Raw genomic sequence first — 19111 nt, 5'->3', positions numbered from 1 at the left:
GCCGGGGTAAGAGCCTCAGAGGGCCGCATTTGACCCGCTGGCTTGAGGTTCCTCACCCCTGGTGTCGTCAGCTTCAGGAAATCATTTTTGGAACTTACAGTGGCGATAAAGAGACAAAAGTGGTTATTAAGCTAATACAGATAATATGTTGAGCATGTGAGAAGCAGGGCTGGTGAGGGGGTGTGTGGCCTGTGTTTAAGGGGCGTGGCCTGGGGAAAGTTACAAGGGCCAGACAGAGCGGCCTAGGGGGCCATACACCCACCCCAACCCTGCCCATAGCAGCCACCCTCCCTCGCTGTAAAAGTTGTGAATGAGTAGAAACTTCCAGTCGCGTGGCCTGATTTCCCGGCTACCAATTGAGGCCTAGCTCACGCTGAGCACCGGAGAGTTTTGCCTTTGAATGAAACTGCCAGGGCTGCATTTTCAACGGGATGCAAACGTTTCTGCTGAGCGCAGGCATTCTCGAGCCACCCCTGCACCCCGCCTGCCCCACCGCTGCTCCCCCCCCCCAGGCCTGCAAGCCCAGGCGAGACTCCGCTGAGCCACCCAGAGCTTATTCCCAAGCCGGCTCAGGGTGCTCTCTTGTCAAACAGGAGAAGTATCTTTGTGGTGGGCTGGCTGGCGTCCGGGGCCTGGAGGGGTGGCTGGCGTGGCTTGGGGAGAATGTCAGCGTGCCAGATGGGTTGGCGGAGACAATTAAGAACATCAGAAGAGTCTAGCTCTTGAACAGGCCAATGGATCATCGTAGTCCAGCATCCTGTTCTCACGGTGGCCAAATTGCCCCTAAGAACGAGGGAACGAGGTAGACTGCGTCTGGATATGGAGGCTCAGTAAGAATATCAGAAGGGCCTGGCTGCTGGAACAGGCAACTGAACTTAGCTAACAGTTAAGAGGAAGCGAACCCAAAATTGATCCAAAGATAAGCAAAATCAGCAGCTATGAAAAAACATACATTATAAAATATAATTACCGGTCCAAATTACACGTCTGGTTAGGCCTGCTGAAAGCAAGGCTGTCTTTAGACGGGCGCCAGAAACAGCGAAGGCGCCTTCCTAACATCAAGGGACGGGGAGTTCCAGAGATTAGGTCCTGCCACCCTGAAGGACGGATTCCCTGCAAGTGTGGAGTGAGCTTAATGCACAGGTCTGTTCTGCAGAACCAAGTGGCTGATCAGGCCTATGCTGGGTGTAGATCTTGTTCAATCCCCAGTAAAGGATTCAAACTTGTTGCCTTTGCAGGGTCCCTTTCCAAACACAACCCTGCCCCACCCTGAAGGGCTGGTTTTTCTCCCTTACCTCCCCTTCCCTCTCTCTCTCTCTCTCTCTCTCTCTCTCTCTCTCTCTCTCTCTCTCTCCCTCTCCCTCTCCCTCTCCTGATCTCTCTCTCTCTCTCTCTCCTGATCGCTCTCTCCTGATCTCTGTCTCTGTATTTTGTACACAAAGAGGTTTACTGTTCGGCCTCCAAGAAAACAGCTGAAAAACAGCTCCATTCTCTGCTGTTTTTAAGGACGAAGGCAGGCACGCTGAACTTCAGAAGAAAAAAAGATATGCACACACACACACACACACACACACACACACACACACACACACACAAACACGGCCAGAACCCCAGCATCTCTCCTAGTCCCATCATCCCACTGAAAGGTCCCTGGCCTCTTGTTGCTTAGCAACAGATTCCCCCACCTGTCCCCTGCATCCTGTTTGCCACACCTGGCTGAACAGAAGGGAGGGAGACTGATGTTGCCAGGGGCAACTGTCCCAGCAGGGAAGACCATTGGGCCTGTTACTCGGGGGGGGGGGGGGCTGGGGATCCAGAGCTTGTGAGTTCAGATCCCCACATGTGCTTTTTAAGAGAGCGTGATTGGGAGCTAGCATGGGTTCAAATCCCCACTCAGTCGTGAGGCTCACTGGGTGACCTTGGGCCAGTCGCTGCCTAACCTACCTCACAGGGTTGTTGTGAGGATAAAATGAGTAGGGGGGGACCTTGAGCTCCTTGGATGAAAAGGTGGTACATGAATGTAAGAAATAATAATAATAATAATAATAATAATAATTATTATTATTATTATTATGCAGGATGCAAGACTTGCCGTGCTTCATAGTTCCTCCCCGGGATTACTGGGAAGTGCAATCTCTGAAGGCTCAGGTGGGAGGAAGTTTCTAGTCCCTAGTGTGAACATGTGCCCGGGGGGTGGCAAGGCATCGTAAAACCTGCTCCTTCCCACAAACACCAGCTGCAGCTGCCAATGTATATTTTTCTTTCAACTGTTGGTAATAACATTGTAAGATAATTACGCCTTTCAAATTATGCCTTTCGCCAAAAGAATAAACGCCCTCTCTTGCTTTGAAATCAGCGGAGCAGAGAGAAGCTGAGAGACAGCTGTAAATTCGCTGTGGGGTTGTTGTTGTTGTTGTTTTGGGGGGAGAGGGACCTATGGCCCACCAAATGTTAGCCAGAAAGGAATGCGGCCCTCAGATTACAGCATGTAGTTCTCCTCCATTCGTGGCACTTCGGCGGCAAACTGAATTTATTGTGACTCAACCCTCACGGATGACCAAGTAGCACACCACACACACACACACACAAAAAAAATCTGCTTGTGTTTAAGACACAACAGAAGTTCTCTCTTTTTAGTCCGCACCTGTTTTTTCCCTCTTTCTGCCACCCGCCTCTCTCTCTCCCGCTTTCATTCCAAGGAAGCCCTGCAACAATACAAGAGCTGCACATATTGGGGGGGGGGTCCCTTCAGGTTCCCTGTCCCTGCATTAAAGGCGCAGGAGCCCTCCTAAAATTGATAAACCAAGAGAATCCCAATCTATGCTCAAGCAAGAGTTGTTAACTGCCCAACCCACTATAGAAGAGTAGCTATTGGATCTGGCTGAGACGGCCAAGTTAACATGTCCAATTAGAGTATAATCTTCACTGACATTTGTTAAGGATTAGAAATTTACTGTGGAAAGAGAAAATGAACTTGCAATACTGAAGGGTTTTTTTGGGGGGGGGATACTGGTTTTCTGAAGATGGAATGGACTGAATATTACATGTAGCTGCAGGACAGAGAGCCAGAAATACTTTTACTCAATTTTCTATCCTTCTGTAGTTATTCCTTTCTTTCCCCTCTTCTCTCCCTTTCTCTTTTTTTCCTGGTCTCTCCATTTCTTCCCTTTTCTTCTTTCTGAATTTGTTCCTTTTTTCCCGACCAAGTAGCTTTCTTATCTTAGTATATTGTAAAAAAATACATATACTTTGTGATGGGTATGTATTTTTGAATATCTATGAATGAGCCTCAGTAAATAAGTTAATTTAAAAGGGTAAAAGGTGGGGGGGGGAGAGAGAGAGAAAAGGAAAAGAGTTGTTCACAACCCGAGGAGAAGATGGCTGGATGCCAGCAGTCCCTCAGGACAGATCCTGGCAACGAGATCAAGTTCCTGCTTCTACCAGCCTCGATCTCTGGGGACCCCCCATGAAACTGCATAAGAGGGCGATGCTATATCACACCCGGTCCCCTGCTTCACCGCTCAAGCTTGCCATCCACATTCTCATCCGGTGAGTTGCTTTTAGCTCCTTTTATTGCTTTATCTGAAACGGCTATGCATCCTCAATTTCCCATCCATCCATACTTATCGACTGGCCAGGACGGGTTTGCTTTTCCTCTCTGTGATGCTTTCTAGATTGTTTCCACCGCCGCCTCAGCCTTCCCCAAACTCATTCCCCAGCAGCTCTTTTAGTTATGTTAGCTCAAACGGAGCCTCCTTGTGCAGGGGCAGTCTACCACAGAATGCCTGCTTCTGGGGGGATGAACGGCAGGGAAGAAGGGCTGCTGCCTTCAGGCCTCGCTTTAGGGGCTTCCAGGGTGCCCTCTGTTAGAAACAGGATGCTGAACTGGGCAAATCCTTGGTTTGATCCAGAAAGGCAATATGGCAGTAACTCGCAACCAAGACTTGATTGGAGCCAGTCCCTATACTGGGCTCATCTCATGCCGATGCAAATTTAGGGGATCACGGCCGGTTCGGTTGCGCTGGCTGCGCCATGGTTTTCTCAAAAACAAGTCATGCCAGATGGATCTCGTTTTTGGTAGAGTTACAAGCTTGGTGGATCAGGGGGATGCTGCGGAAATATCATATCTTGATTTCAGTAAGGCTTTTTGACAAAGCCCCCCATGATATTCTTGTGGAGAAGCTGGTCAGATGTGGGCTGGACAAGGTAACTGTTAGGTGGATTTGCAGGTGGTTGGCTGACCGAACCCAGAGGGTGCTCACTAACGGTTCCCCATCATCCTGGGGGGAAAGTCACAAGTGGGGTGCCGCAGCTTGGACCAGATGACCCTTGGGGTCCCTTCCAACCCTATGTTTCTATGAACCTGGAATCTTCTGCATGCAAAGCTGATGTTCAACAGCCTGCCAGCTGGCTGCCTGCAGTGAATGAGAATCACATCCAGCCAGGGCCGGATTTAGGTTTGATGAGGCCCTAAGCAACTGAAGGTAATGGGACCCTTTATATGTCCAGCTGTCCATTGTCAACAACAAATTGTCGCTGTTTTTGTGTGTGTTAAATATATGCTATATGGTAATTTATGGACCTAATAGGTATCTAAAGCCATTTGCACATAACAAAATATGTATTTTATCAAAGTAAAGTGGTATGAATTACTGGACATACGAATTTTTCGACTTACGAATGGACATCCGTTGGCGGTTTTAGATGGGGTTTACTCGACTTACAAATTTTCCCGAATTTTTCGTTTCCAATGCATTCCTATTTTTCGACTTACAATTTTTTCGACCTACAAATGTGCATTCGGAACGGATTAAATTCGTAAGTCGAGGTACCACTGTAATTGATATAGAAATGAGCAAACCAGTGATATTTTAGGGAGCAGGCTAGCAGGCAGGGCCCATGACTTACATCATAGGAGCCGACACAACACAAAACACTGTTGCTGTATGTAGGTTTTATTTTATTTGTTTTTTATCTTGTATTTTGGAAATGTACATCCAGGTTTTTTTCCCTTTGATTTTTTTTGGGGCCCCCCAAGAGAGTGGGGCCCTAAGCTATAGCTTGTTTAGCTGATACATAAATCCGGCACTGCCTCCAGCCAACCAGCCCTTTTTTCTCAGCCCTAACTGGAGATCGAAACAAAATAAAGAATTAAAAAATTCCTTCCAGTAGCACCTTAGAGACCAACTAAGTTTGTTCTTGGCATGAGCTTTCGTGTGCATGCACACTTCTTCAGATACACACGAAAGCTCATACCAAGGACAAACTTAGTTGGTCTCTAAGGTGCTACTGGAAGGATTATTTTATTTTTTATTTTGTTTCGACTACGGCAGACCAACACGGCTACCTGCCTGTAACTAACTGGAGATGGCAGGGATCAAACCGGGAGCCTTCTGCACTCAAAGCAGGTGCTCCGACAGGGAGTCACAGCCTTCTCCCCTTATTTCTGGCTGGGAGCAAGCCCTTTTCCTCTTGAGATATCCACGCAGATTCCAGATGTGCAGGTCACATGAGCTGCTCAGAGGTCTCACACCCACACAACCCTGCATGTTAAAATGTCGAGCTCTGAATTTTGCCCGTGGCTATCAGAAGCTGGCAATCCCCCAGCCTGCAATCTCTAGGCCAGCCAACGCCTTTTCCACATTACGACATCTCTTTGTGAGTCATAGAGTCCAGCTAAATCAATCCAGATCCTTCGTTTGTATTCGGGTTTGTGGAGACGGGATCCAGAAGGAAACTGGGCCAGGGGCGTAGCAAGGGGGCGTAGGGGGCGGACCGCCCCATGTTCCATAATGGAGGGGGTGACAAATTATCAAGGAACAATTACTGCCCTACTAGGGTGGTTCATAAAAAAAACTTTTTTTAAAAAAAAAAATGCCTCCTCCAAAGGTCTTATCTTACTATACTAGGGATTATATAGCTATATATGAAATTTCATGCATATTGGTTAATATCTTGACCCTCCTCCACCAAAATAGCTGTTTACTTGGCTGTTTTCCTATGTCGCAAAGGCTGAAATTTCAGTTCAGTGGAGAACTTACTGTTCCCAACCCTAACCCTGTGGAAAGCCATCTAATTAGACTTTAATTTGATTTTGAGATGTTTTTAGGAGGTAATTTAATTATTGTTTGATTTTATACCAATGTTATGTATCTGATGTTAGCCACCCTGAGCCCGACTTTGGCCAGGGAGGGTGGGATATAAATAAAAGTTTATTATTATTATTATTAGTTGTTATTATTCCTTTGTAAGAAAATATGAAATAACATAAAACCATTTTGCAGGGGGGGTTGACAAAAAAAATTCGCGCTGGGTACCACCTGACCTTCCTATGCCTTTGGGGGGGGTGACAAAAAATTGCCCCCGGGTGTCAATTTACCTTGCTACGCCCCTGAACTGGGCTCCTGTTTCTAGACGTTTCGGAAAGAGCTCGCTAACTCGTCTTGGGCTGCTTGGCGTAATGGTCCTTGATTCCAGAGGCCACCGTTGCCAACTTTTCTTTCTGGCTCTTGTGCCTCTGAAGAGCAGAATGAACATGTGAACAGGCAAAAGCTCTACTGTCCATTTTTTTTCTATCTTTCCAACCTAGAGCTATTGTTGCCTTTCCTGCTAGTATCATAGCTTTGAAGGTGAGCTGGTCACCTTTCTCTATAGCCGTATTTCCAAGTAAACCCATTGTCATAAGGTTAAAGTCTATAGATAACTTCACTTTTAAAACCTCATTAATAACCTTAAGAATGTTATTCCAGAATCCCCTTACACCTGGGCATTCCCAGTACATATGGGAGAACCAGCCCTTGGCTTGTTCACAGTGCCAGCAGTTTGGGTTTAACCCTGGTACCATATTGGCTAGCTGGGCCGGAGTTCTGTACCATTTTAGAAATATTTTTTAGTTCGAGCTCTCTATCTGTTATTCTTTGAATAAAATAATAATTAAAAAATCCAAATAGGCCCCGAAAGGTTGGCAACCCCTGCCTTAAAAGGCACAGGTGCACCAGGCACACACACCCCGAGTCTTGATGCTGGCAACCTTAACCATTAACACACCATTCTCGGATCTATTTGCTAGCATGAGCTCATGCGGACGGTTGCATCACCTTGAACAGGATCCCAGCCCCACCTTGGTCACAGCTAACTGGATTTGAATTCAAGCTGCCTGATTCACAGGTGGGTTCGGCCCTCTGGTGACTTCAATGCCTGGTTAACCACAAAGCAGCCGTTTCAACGCTGTGTTTGTTTTAGAGTTTATGTGCGATTTGTTGTTCCTCTCGGCTGACGAAGCGAAGCCTTGGCAACGGAGATCGATGCCAGGGAGGCCATGGGACCAGGTGGGAAACTTGGCCAGCTGATGCGCCGGGCATCATGTGCCCGTGCTTAAAGCTGTAGAATCCGTGGGCCACCAAACCGGCAGGTGGGGTGTAATTTAGGGACAAAGCACCCCAGAAAATATTTCGCAAGCATCTGCTTATGAAGAACATAAGACGAGCCTGCTGGATCAGGCCATCTAGTCCAGCATTCTGGTCTCTCTGTGGCTTCCCAAATGCCTTCATGGGGAGCTCACAAACACGACCTGAGCACAAGAGCCCTCTCCTCTCCTGTGGCTTTCAGGAGGTAGTCAGAAACTTACTGCCTCCAGTTGTGGAAGCAAAGCATAGCTGTCAAGGGCACCTCTATCCAATGCCAGGTTTGCGTATAAGCTAAACAAGCTATAGCTTAGGGCCCTACTCTCTTGGGGGGCCCCAAAAAAATTAAAGGAAAAAAAACACTGGATGTATATTTCCAAAATATAAGATAAAAATAAAATAAAATAAAACCTACATACAGCAACGGTGTTTTGTGTTGTGTAGGCTCCTATGATGTAAGTGATGGGCCCCGCCTGCTAGCCTGCTCCCTAAAATATCACTGGTTTGCTCCTTTCTATATAGAGGGTGCCTACATTCTGCATGGACTGGTTGCATGGCAACATGCGCAAATGGCTTTAGATACCTATGAGGTCCATAAATTACCATGTAGCATATATTCAACACAAAAAACAGCGACAATTTGTTGTTGACAAAGGACAGCTGGACATATAAAGGGCCCCATTACCTTCAGTAGCCCAGGGCCTCATCAAACCTAAATCTGGCCCTGCACCTCATGCAGCTGTCTGAGAAACAGTTGTTGTTTTCCCCCAGATTTATTTATTTGATTTTACATGTTAAAATTTACACTCTTACCATAACTTTTTTTTACATAAACACGATATTCCCACGAATCTTTCGACTTCCCTCCTCCCCTCCATAGGTTCTATTATAAATCCTTTTCTCCTGCATCTTTTAAAATACTCCAGATTTTTAAAATCTCCATTAAATCCATAGTTCTCGTCCCATTACACGTGTTATTACAATCCCGCTTAATGATTTCAACTGTTTACAGTGGTCTCCCAGGTAATTTATAAATTTCCCCCATTCCTTATTGAAATTTTGGTCTCTGATTTTTACTTTTTTATAATATTTTAATTAAATTTCCATTTTAACAATCCAATAGAAACCACAATAAAACATTACAAATTATCATACAGTTTAAAAAAGCCAGTTATACAATGCCAAATTATATATCTTTTGGGTGACTTCCCATGCTCTGAAGTTTGGGGAGTGATGAGCTAAATATAGTTGCTGATATTCTGGTTTCTCTTCAGATTGCATATATTTCAATTTTTACTGATCTCTGATTTTTCCGGTCATTTTCTCCATTTCTGCATAGTCCATTAACTTAATCCACCATTCCTCTCTGGTAGGAACTTTGTCTTCTTTCCATCTCTGGGCCACCAGCATCCACACATCTGCCATTGTGTACACAAACAGTCTTTTCTGCTCCCTCTGAGAAACAGTTGTTGAATCATTAAAGGTAAAGGTACCCCTGACCGTTAGGTCCAGTCGCGGACGACTCTGGGGTTGCAGCACTCATCTCACTCTATAGGCTGAGGGAGCCGGCGTTTGTCCACAGACAGCTTCCGGGTCATGTGGCCAGCATGACAAAGCCGCTTCTGGCGAACCAGAGCAACGCATGGAAATGCTGTTTACCTTCCTGCTGGAGCGGTACCTATTTATCTACTTTCACTTTAGGTGGGCAGGAGCTGGGACCGAACAACGGGAGCTCACCCCGTCGTGGGGATTCGAACCGCCGACTTTCTGATCAGCAAGCCCTAGGCTCTGTGGCAGTGGCAGAGCTTCATGCTCCGGCACCGGGGGTGGGGAGCAGGCAGGGGCGGGGCTGGCACGTGTCCCAGGGGCGGGGGGCACCACCCACAGGGCCATGGCATGCGTTCTGGGGCGGGGCACCCAGCGCAGGCGGGGGGCAACCATGATGGAACCCCACTGGGATCGCGCTGCCCGGGGCGGTGCGCTCCCATCGCCCCCCCTCCTCTGCCCCTGCTCTGTGGTTTAGACCACAGCACCACCCACGTCCCAGTGTTGAATCATTACAACTGAGCAACCCTACACAGGTCTGCTCCGAAGGCAGCCCAGAGGCCACTCTAGGTTTGTGAGTGTACGGTTGCAAGTATTAGAATATACCTGTGGTCTAGGTCCACCGACCTGAGGCACAGATCCATTTTATCCTTTGTTGGATGCAAAAGCTCTAGTTATTATGAGCTATGCAAATAAATAATAATAATTATCAACACCACCATCATCATCCTTATCCTGGAATAAAGGGACTACTGGACGAATCCAGCAAGCTGTTCTTTTGCTCTGATGTTCGTATATCTAAATCATGTAAGAAGAGCCCATCAAGCCCAGCATCCTGTTCTCACAGTGGCCAGCCAAATGCACCAATCATTGCAGAGTTGGAAGGGACCCCGAGGGTCATCTAGTCCAACCCCTTGCAATGCGGAAATATTTTGACCAACGTGGGGCTCGAACTCATGACCTGAGATTAAGAGTCTCACGCTCTACAGACTGAGCTATCCCAGGTATCAGAAGCCCAAAAGCAGGACCTGAGCACGATAGCATCTCTCCCATCTTGCACTTCCCACCAACTGGTCAGTGGAGCCATAATGCTCAACATAGCCCCCATGAATTGTAGCCATCAATAGCCCTCTCTCTGAATTTGCTGAATCCTCTTCAAAAGCCATCCAAGCTGGTGGCCATTGCTGTGGGCAGAGTTTATTCACGAAGGATAGAAGGAGAGGTCTCCGCCTCCAAGAAGCTTGCAGTTGAAATTTTCACGGAGATGGAGGAGGACAAAACAGGACCATCTTCTATTCCAGTGTGGGCTATCTCTCCAAACATCTGTAGTTCTCCAACAGGGTCTTCCTCCATCATCCTCTACCTAAGGGACTGAAGAATTAATTTGGTACCTCCTGCATGTAGAACAGGGGGTGGTTAACCCGTTCCCCCCCCCCCCAGTTTGGCTCCCGGCATCCTGTCCCAGTTGAGTATGATCAGCACTCTGTTTCGGCATCCTTTCCCCGTCAGTTTTGTTTTCCCCAAACATGTTCATTCATTTATTTGTAATTTCCGTAAACATTGGGGTTCCCTCGGGGTCTGGTGCTCTCTCCCTCATGCACGTGGGTCGCTCCCAAAAGTGGCACCGTCCACAGATTTGAGGTGATTAGTGAAGGAAACGCTCTGCCCTTTGGATCCGCCGAGAGTTCCAGTAGCTATTAATTTGTTTTAAAGGTTAATGAATGGAGGAAAGTGCCGGAAAGGGGAAGAGTCTAATCCATAGAGGGAGAGGTGAATGCATATATAACCACTACAATAAATGCTTTAGGGGAAAGTGCTTCTGTTCAGGCTGCCAGCCAGGCCAGCCACACCCTTTCCAAACAACTCCATTCCGCTACAGCCGGCACCAACATTCTGCAGGCATTGAGCATGCTCAGTCCTTATTTGGCTCTGCTGGGTTCCTTTCTCCCACCCTCCCTCCAAGATTGCTGATGTATCCCCCTCATTACCGGGGGATGCCATTCAGGCTGCGTAAGGATCCAGGTTCAGAGAGCAAGTTCACTATTTAAAAGGGTTGGGGATCCTATTTCAGCCTAAGGGCCACCTTCCCTTTTGAGAAACCTCCCAGGGGCCACATGCCAGTCAGTGTGTCAAAAGTGGGCGGAGCAATTGATGTAAATTTTCACTTTGGGTAGTAAGTTGGCTAGTTTCTATGCTCATTGACAAATCCCTCCGTATTCTCCATTCAGGAAAGCCAGTGGTGTTATCAGAGTTCAAGGTTATGGCCCAAGAGCCACATTCCTTTCTGGGAAACATTTCGGTGGGCCACGGGCTAGTGATGGGCGGGGCAACAAATGTGACAAGGGCGAGCTAGCAATAAATCACACAGAGTAAGTGAAGGTAACTCTTTATTAGAGGAAACTGGATCCGCTAAAGAGTGCCAGGCCTAGTAAGCACAGTAATTCTTCTTCGGTGGGTCTTGCCCCTATAAGGCAGTTGCAGAGACTGAAGGCCCCCTCCTTCCCTCAGCTGCCTAAGCCTCCTCCTTTCTCCAGTTTCCCCCAAGCAATCTGAGACTGTGCCTGCGCAAAGCTAACTCTTCTCCACCCTTTTCATGCCTCTTGTGGTTCTGGGAGACCAGAGAAGAGGAGAGTTTGTTGCAGCAGGAGAGGGAGACCAGCCTGACTTCACCAGCCAGACTCATCTCTGCCTCATGGCCTTCCTAGTCTCCAGCTTCTGCTTCTGCCTCTGATTCTGGACTTCTCTCTGCCACAGATTCTCCCTGCTCGCCAAGGCCTGTTGCCTCTTCTGCTTATGACACCCCCTTCTCCCTCTGACCGTGCATTGTTGTCCCACCACCCATCTCCAGGCTCTGAGCCTTCTCCCCTCGGGGGCCCTCCAGTCGATGCTTCCCACCATTCCTCTGTGTCCAACCGGTCAATGACAAAATGTAAAATTTGCCACTGTACAGTAGGCTAGCTTCCACACACACAAACGCTCGCACATCCCTCTCTGTTCTCCATCCAGATGAGGAAAAAGGCATGGGCAGAGTTTAAGGGCACATTCCGAGCAGGCAAAAATACTCAAGGTGCGAAACAGGGCCAATGAGGGGCATGGCCTTGGGAGATTCTTGTGGGTCAGATACAGAGGCCTGGCGGGCCACACGTGACCCATGGACCACAGGTTCCCCACCCCTGGCATATACAACGGAGTGCCTCATACGATTAGGGCTGCCTCGCCTGCCAACTCGAATGCTACGAGCTGCAAATCTAAAGTGCTGGGAGTGGGAAGCGCCGAGAACAGGCTGGTGCCGGGTGTGTTCGCCCAGGGCTGGCCAGCCGTTCCCAGGGAAATCCCTACCCGTGCTAATGGAGCTCTTATCAGCTTGTTTCCGCCCTCCTTAATTGCACAGTTATTCGCTGCTGCTTCTAATGCACGCTTGCTTGCAAGATCTCTTTTTATGTCTACGCACTGTCTTCTGCTTTGCAGGATGAGCTTCCCAAGCTTCTCACCCAGGGCAAACGCTGTATAAGCAAAGACTTTATGGCCTGAGCTGCCCCGCAGGTTGATATCAAGAAACCAAGGGCCCTTCTCCCGTTCCTGGGTTGGCCTAGATGGGCCTTTCATAGCCTCCAGAGAGCCAGTGTGGTGTAGTGGTTAAGAGTGGCAGACTCGTAATCTGGGGAACCGGGTTCGCGTCTCCGCTCCTCCACATGCAGCTGCTGGGTGACCTTGGGCTAGTCACACTTCTTTGAAGTCTGTCAGCCCCACTCACCTCACAGAGTGTTTGTTGTGGGGGAGGAAGAGAAAGGAGAATGTTAGCCGCTTTGAGACTCCTTCGGGTAGTGATAAAGCGGGATATCAAATCCAAACTCTTCTTCTTCCAACATTTCTCTGGTGGAAATAGGGATGTCTTAAGGAAAATCAGGACGTTGCAAGATCAAATCAGAAACCGGGACAGCATCTGTTAATCCAGGACCATCCCTAGAAAATTACAGGTGGGTAGCCGTGTTGGTCTGCCATAGTCAAAACAAAATAAAAAATTCTTTCCAGTAGCACCTTAGAGACCAACTAAGTTTGTTCTTGGTATGAGCTTTCGTGTGCATGCACACGAAAGCTCATACCAAGAACAAACTTAGTTGGTCTCTAAGGTGCTACTGGAAAGAATTTTTTATTTTGTTTTGCCTAGAAAATAGGGACACTTGGAGGGTCTGGTCTTGTGCTCCTTAAGGAGGAAGGGCAGGATATAAATTTAATGAAGAAATGATCAAATCCTGCCATACAGTTCACTTCCCTGCTTTCTCCTTTTCAGATCCAGCCTGGCCGATGGACATGGAAACTCCCCTGGAGAAAGCCCTGGCGACACTTGTGTACACCTTCCACAAATATTCGGGGAAAGAAGGGGATAAGTTCACTCTGAGCAAGGGAGAGCTGAAGGAGCTGGTGAAGAAGGAGTTGGCACTCGGAGAGGTCAGCGCCCCGGGGGATCGGGTGAGGTGGGAATGGTGGCCCCAAAACACAACACGAGGTTGGGAAACCAGGGTTCCACCTTCAATATGTGCCTCTTCCACCAGGACCACGGCTGAGTGGCAGAGCGTCTGCCTTGCATGCAGAAGGTCCCGGGTTCGAGTCCTGACATCTCCTGGTAGGACTGGGAAAGACTCCCGGTCTGAAACCCTGGAGAGCCACGGACAGTCAGTGGTGATGGGGCTGACCCTGAGACACATCCTTGGAGGGGACAGGGAGGTGCACCAAATAAAAATGTGGGGCTTGCGCATGGGATAAACAGTGGGGAGTTGGGAGTTTGGATAAGTCTTTCCTTCCTTTCCCCATCTTTCCCTTATTCACTTTATGCCTCAGTTTCCTTCCAGGTGACTGACTTTCCTTTTGGTGCCTCCTCCCTCCCTTCCTCCCTTCCTTCCTTCCTTCAGGGCCATATCCCATCTCAGTCTTAGTCAGAGTAAACCCATGAAAATGAATGAGCATGAAGTAATATAATTATTATTATTATTATTATTATTATTATTATTATTATTATTATTATATTCATACCCCAATTTTTTATTTATACCCCCGATTTAAAAACCAGGCTCAGGGCGGCTAACAACAAATATAAAACATTGATTAAAAACGACTTTAAAAACAGCATAAAGTACAACATAAATGTAGCATCGCCAGGGCTAACTGGCCAAGTTAGTCCTGCTAGGGCCAGCAAGGAGACCAGGGAAGAATTTAAATGTGGGGTCCCAGAAGGGTTTCTTCATAGAAAAAAGGAAGGGAAAAAGGAATGGAGGGTCAGGCTAAATTGAAGGCCAGGCGGAATAGCTCTGTCTTACTGGCCCTGCAGAAGGAGGCCCCTAGTCTCGTGGGACAGCGCATTCCACCAGGTCGGAGCCATCACTGAAAAGGCCCTGGTGGAGGGTAATCTGGCTTCTTTAGGGCCCGGGACCCTTAAGCTATTGTTGTTGTTGTTGTTCAGTCGTTCAGTCGTGTCCGACTCTTCGTGACCCCATGGACCAGAGCACGCCAGGCACGCCTATCCTCCACTGCCTCTCGCAGTTTGGCCAAACTCATGTTAGTACCTTCGAGAACACTGTCCAACCATCTCATCCTCTGTCGTCCCCTTCTCCTTGTGCCCTCCATCTTTCCCAACATCAGGGTCTTTTCCAGGGAGTCTTCTCTTCTCATGAGGTGGCCAAAGTACTGGAGCCTCAACTTCAGGATCTGTCCTTCTAGTGAGCACTCAGGGCTGATTTCTTTGAGAATGGATAGGTTTGATCTTATGCCTGTTGTCTTTGTCCATGGAGTTTTCTTGACAGGGATACTGGAGTGGCTTGCCAGTTCCTACTCCAGGTGGATCACGTTTGGTCCAAACTCTCCACTATGACCTGTCCATCTTGACCTGTCCATAGCTTCCCTGAGTAATTCAAGCCCCTTCGCCACGACAAGGCAGTGATCCATGAAGGGGCTTAAGCTATTACCGGGGTAATTATTCGTGGACCTTAGGGTCCTCTGCGGACCCTATGCCAGTGAATGGCAATGGATCTAACACTGAGTACAGCTTAGGCCCCATTCACACCATTTATGTAAAGCACAATGATACCTCTTTAAACAGTCATGGCTTCCCCCAAATAATTCTGGGAGCTGCGGTTTGTTAAAAGGTGCCAAGAGTTGTTAGGAAGCCCCAATTCCCCTCACAGAGCTACAACTTCCAGAGTGGTTTAACAACCAATCCTGCTTCCCAGGAACTCCGGGAACTGTAGCTCTGTAGCGGGAAATAGCCGGCGTCTCATAACAACTCTCAGCTCCCAGAATTCTTTGGGGAAAGTCATGACTATTTAAAGTTTTGGAGAGCTTCAAATGTACCACGTGAATACGGCCTCATTTGGATGCAACCCTTAAGTTTTGAAAGAGAGTTAAATTTGTGAGGGGGGGTTCAGTGCCCCCCATAATCAGACATGTACTCCAATCTCACCCCTCTCTCCTTCTTTTGCCCCCTTTTCCCTTGCAGAAGATGAAGGGAGGTGGAATTGACAAGCTGATGGGGACCCTGGACAAGAACAAGGATGATGAGATTGACTTCAAGGAGTATACGGGCTTCCTGACGGCCCTCTGCATGACCTACAATGATTTTTTCCAGCAGGATTCAAAATAAGGGAGAGGGTGGGGTAAATCTCCAACAGTTGGTGCCTTGCATCACCCAGAGCGCATGCGGCAACTATAAATAAAGGCCTCAACCTCCAGAAACTGGTTCAGCCTTTTAGTCCTGAGGGTTGGTTGTTTGTAGCCACGTGGAACATGGATCTTTTGGAGAAGGTAGGCAGGATCAGTCCGGAGGCTACAACTTGTGGCCCTCCAGATGTAGTTGGGACTCCAACTCCCGTCACCCCTGACCATTGATAATGCCGGCTTTACACCTCTGTAAGTGGCATTTAGTATGTGGTCCCTGATTGGTTGGGAGAGGTGTCTATACCAGAGATGGAGGAAGCTAGTGCCCTCCAGATGTTGCTTGTCATCCTTGACCATTAGCCATGCTAGCAGGGGCTGGTGGGAGTTGGGATCCAGCAACATCTGGAGGGCTGCAGATTCCCCACCTGGGTTTTAGATGCAGAAGGTTCCCCCGGGGTTCAGTCTCCAGGATCTCCAGGTAAGGAGAGACTCCTGTTCAAAGCCCTTGAAACCCACTGCTGAGCTGTGTTGACAATGGGCCAACGCTCGGATTTGATACTGGGCAGCTGCTGTGACCTTAGCAAGCACACCCACAAATTGCCAACTCGAAAATGGAAGAGTTGACAAGCGGCCTCACAGTAATGGAATGTCTCTCTAAATGATAAACCATCACTGCGAGAACAGTCCCTGTTTAGATGACGATGGTGTGGCACATGATCAACCCCTCACAAGATGCTTCAAAGTTTTTTTCTAGACTAGCTGGCCCAGCCACGCGTTGCTGTGGGTTTTTCTTTTTCTTTTCCTTTTTGCTTTTCAAAATTCTCCTGACACCGAGAGTATTCTGGAAGCTCATGTTTTCATTCTTCCCTATCCCTTTAGAGCAGGGGTCAGCAACCTTTTTCAGCCGTTGGGCCGGTCCACTTTCCCTCAGACCATGTGGTAGGCCGGACTATATTGGGGGGGGGGGAATGAACTAATTCCTATGCCCCACAAATAACCCAGAGATGCATTATACATGTCAAGCTGCGGCGGCCATTTTAGGTGAGGGCACTGGCGACCTTAAAGAGCATTCTCACCCACGGTCCACTTTCCCTCAGACCATGTGGTAGGCCGGACTATATTGGGGGGGGGGGATGAACTAATTCCTATGCCCCACAAATAACCCAGAGATGCATTTCACATGCGAAGCTGCGACGGCCATTTTAGGTGAGGGCACTGGCGACCTTAAAGAGCATTCTCCCCCACCCCAGTCCCAAAATTACCCAGTCCCAAAATCACACACCCCAGCGACACAATCCCCTCAGAGCTGGTCTTACTCAGTGCGACCTCTCAGGCATGCCTCCTGCTCTGTGTTGGGTTTTTTTCTCGGTGCATGCGAAGCTGCAGCGGCCATTTTAGGTGAGGGCAAAGGCATTGTTGCTCTGGCCAGGTCTGATGATGTCGATGGGCCTTTCTATTGGATGCTGTTGGAGTCTTCATTCCTTTTGCTGGTGAGGTATAATAGGCGCACCACTCCCCCCCCCTTATCCTTTATTTTAGATATGACAGGTGTGGTTTTTTAAAAAAAATTATTATGCCAGATCCTTCCTTGATGGTCAAGTTACGCTTTGTCCTAATTTGATGCTGTTTGGTGCAGCGGTTACGGAGAACATAGGTTTCCGGCGTACACGCAATGGGAACATATATAGATAGGAGACATGTCTCTGTAGATGAGGCAGGCAGGAAGTTGCATGGAGGCAGACAGGAAGTGCAATGCTTCCTTCTGCCACTAGGTGACAATGCCCAATAGAAACCCAGCTGAGCTACAATCTCAGTGCCCTTTCCTTTGAGACAAAACTCAGATCTGCGTTTAAGACGGCGGTAAGTCCCAATGGGTTCCACAGGGCTTACTCCAAAGTAAGTGAACCTAGGGCTTTCTGAAGTGAGAGGAGCCAAGCTGCAAATAATAATGTTTATTTATTTATCCTGCAGAGGCCAAAATAGGCTTCTAAGCAGTACAAAAGCCAATTTATTTATTTTTCCATTTATATTCCACCTTACCCCCGAGATGTTCAAGGTGGCATACACCCCCATTTTAAGGCAAAACCACGAGCCGATGTGGTAATGTGGAGAATGGAAGATAACCCTGGGGAATTGAGAAACTGAGCGTAACTGAAATGGGCAACATTTGCCCATCCTTAGCTAGGGCTGGAGGAGAGCCAGGTTCCCACAATGACTGGAGGGACTCAGGCTCTCTCCAGTCCTGGCTAGAGAACGCTTCCTTTTGTAACTAAGGTTTCCTGTTGCACCTGGAGCAAACAGAGAACAGAGAAGCCCTCGGAGGCATGATCTCATTCATGCATGTTCAGGTTTCCTATTCATTGCTAAAAACAGGTTGATGTGGACTCAAGGCCGGTGTTTGTTCAGCCCAGGAGTTGGGCTCTGTTCTGGGTGAAAGGAAGGAGTTCCAGCATCTGGGATGGGGCGAATTCACCGATGAATATGCAAATGGATGGTTGATTTAAACATATATATAAAAACAAACCAATGGACTGCAGAAGGCAGCAACCAGCAGCTTCCAGCCTGCAGAACTACCCACATCCAGCTTGCAGAACTACCCATCCATCCCACTGCCTGAAGCAGCCCCTTGCGCTACCGAATGTTAGGGCCGGCCATATCAAAGTTTTCAGAGCTACCCAAAAGCACGTATTTAGGCTGGAAAAAGAAAACCTTACGTTTTGATTGATCAAAGTTACACTTCGCAAGAAACCAGAAGAATTCTTATTAGGAAATCCTTTCAAATAATATTCCCAAAAATAAAATCAGGCTATTTATGTATGCGAGGTCAGCAGCAAGGGTTATAGTGGCGAAACATTGGAAAAATAAAAAATGTACCTACTAAAGATGAATGGGTAGCCACATTGTGCGAGTATTTGAGAGCTCGCGAAGCTGACAGATGCAGTAAGAGATAAACCTTTAAAAATGGTGAAAGAAGAATGGGAATGTTTAAATAACTATCTGAGGGGTAAAGGTTCATCAGCAAAGATCTGGTTATGCCTAGAATGATACCGCATAGAGAAATGTTCCCTGATACCAAAATGGGGGAATCAATGGGATGCAGTTACTGCGAATTGAATAAAACTAATGACCTGTTGTTACCTTGATGGAAGCACAAAATAGACGAGCCTTTTTGTGCTTTAGCTCGTCTTGTTTTTTCTTTCTCTTCTCTTTCTCCATTTTTATTTTCTTCCTCTCTTTCTTCTTCCCCTTTTTTTGGGATATATTTCCTTGGATATATTTTTATATTGTTTTGTTTTTTAAAAAAATATATATATATTCTTTAGTATTCATTGTAAAAGATTTCCTTTTGTATTTCGAATTGTTTACGTCTATGTCTATCTGTGTTTGTTTAAAGCAAATTAAAAAAGAAAAAAGAAAAGAAAACCTTACGTGGAAGGGAACCCTGTCCAACGAAGGCAGAACGTGCTCCGTGGCTGCAGGATATTATGGGGAAGGGGGGTGGCCCAGTGCAAGAG

The 19111-nt window shown here is 47.6% G+C and overlaps 1 protein-coding gene across 1 annotated transcript; it reads left to right on the top strand.

Annotated features, from left to right (window-relative positions):
- The first annotated feature begins 3371 nt into the window (after nucleotides 1-3371).
- LOC117039060 (protein S100-A5-like) lies at nucleotides 3372-15627 on the top strand. The gene is made up of 3 exons (XM_033136100.1): nucleotides 3372-3549; nucleotides 13240-13397; nucleotides 15439-15627. Exons 2-3 carry the CDS (start codon nucleotides 13254-13256, stop codon nucleotides 15580-15582), a joined length of 288 nt encoding a protein of 95 aa, XP_032991991.1. The 5' UTR covers nucleotides 3372-3549; nucleotides 13240-13253; the 3' UTR covers nucleotides 15583-15627.
- The last annotated feature ends 3484 nt before the right edge of the window (nucleotides 15628-19111 follow it).

Source organism: Lacerta agilis, chromosome 17 (genome assembly GCF_009819535.1).
Source record: "Lacerta agilis isolate rLacAgi1 chromosome 17, rLacAgi1.pri, whole genome shotgun sequence".
NCBI lineage: Eukaryota > Metazoa > Chordata > Lepidosauria > Squamata > Lacertidae > Lacerta > Lacerta agilis.
The sequence above is the reverse complement of the archived record's forward strand: the minus strand, read 5'-3'. Positions and strand labels throughout refer to the sequence as shown.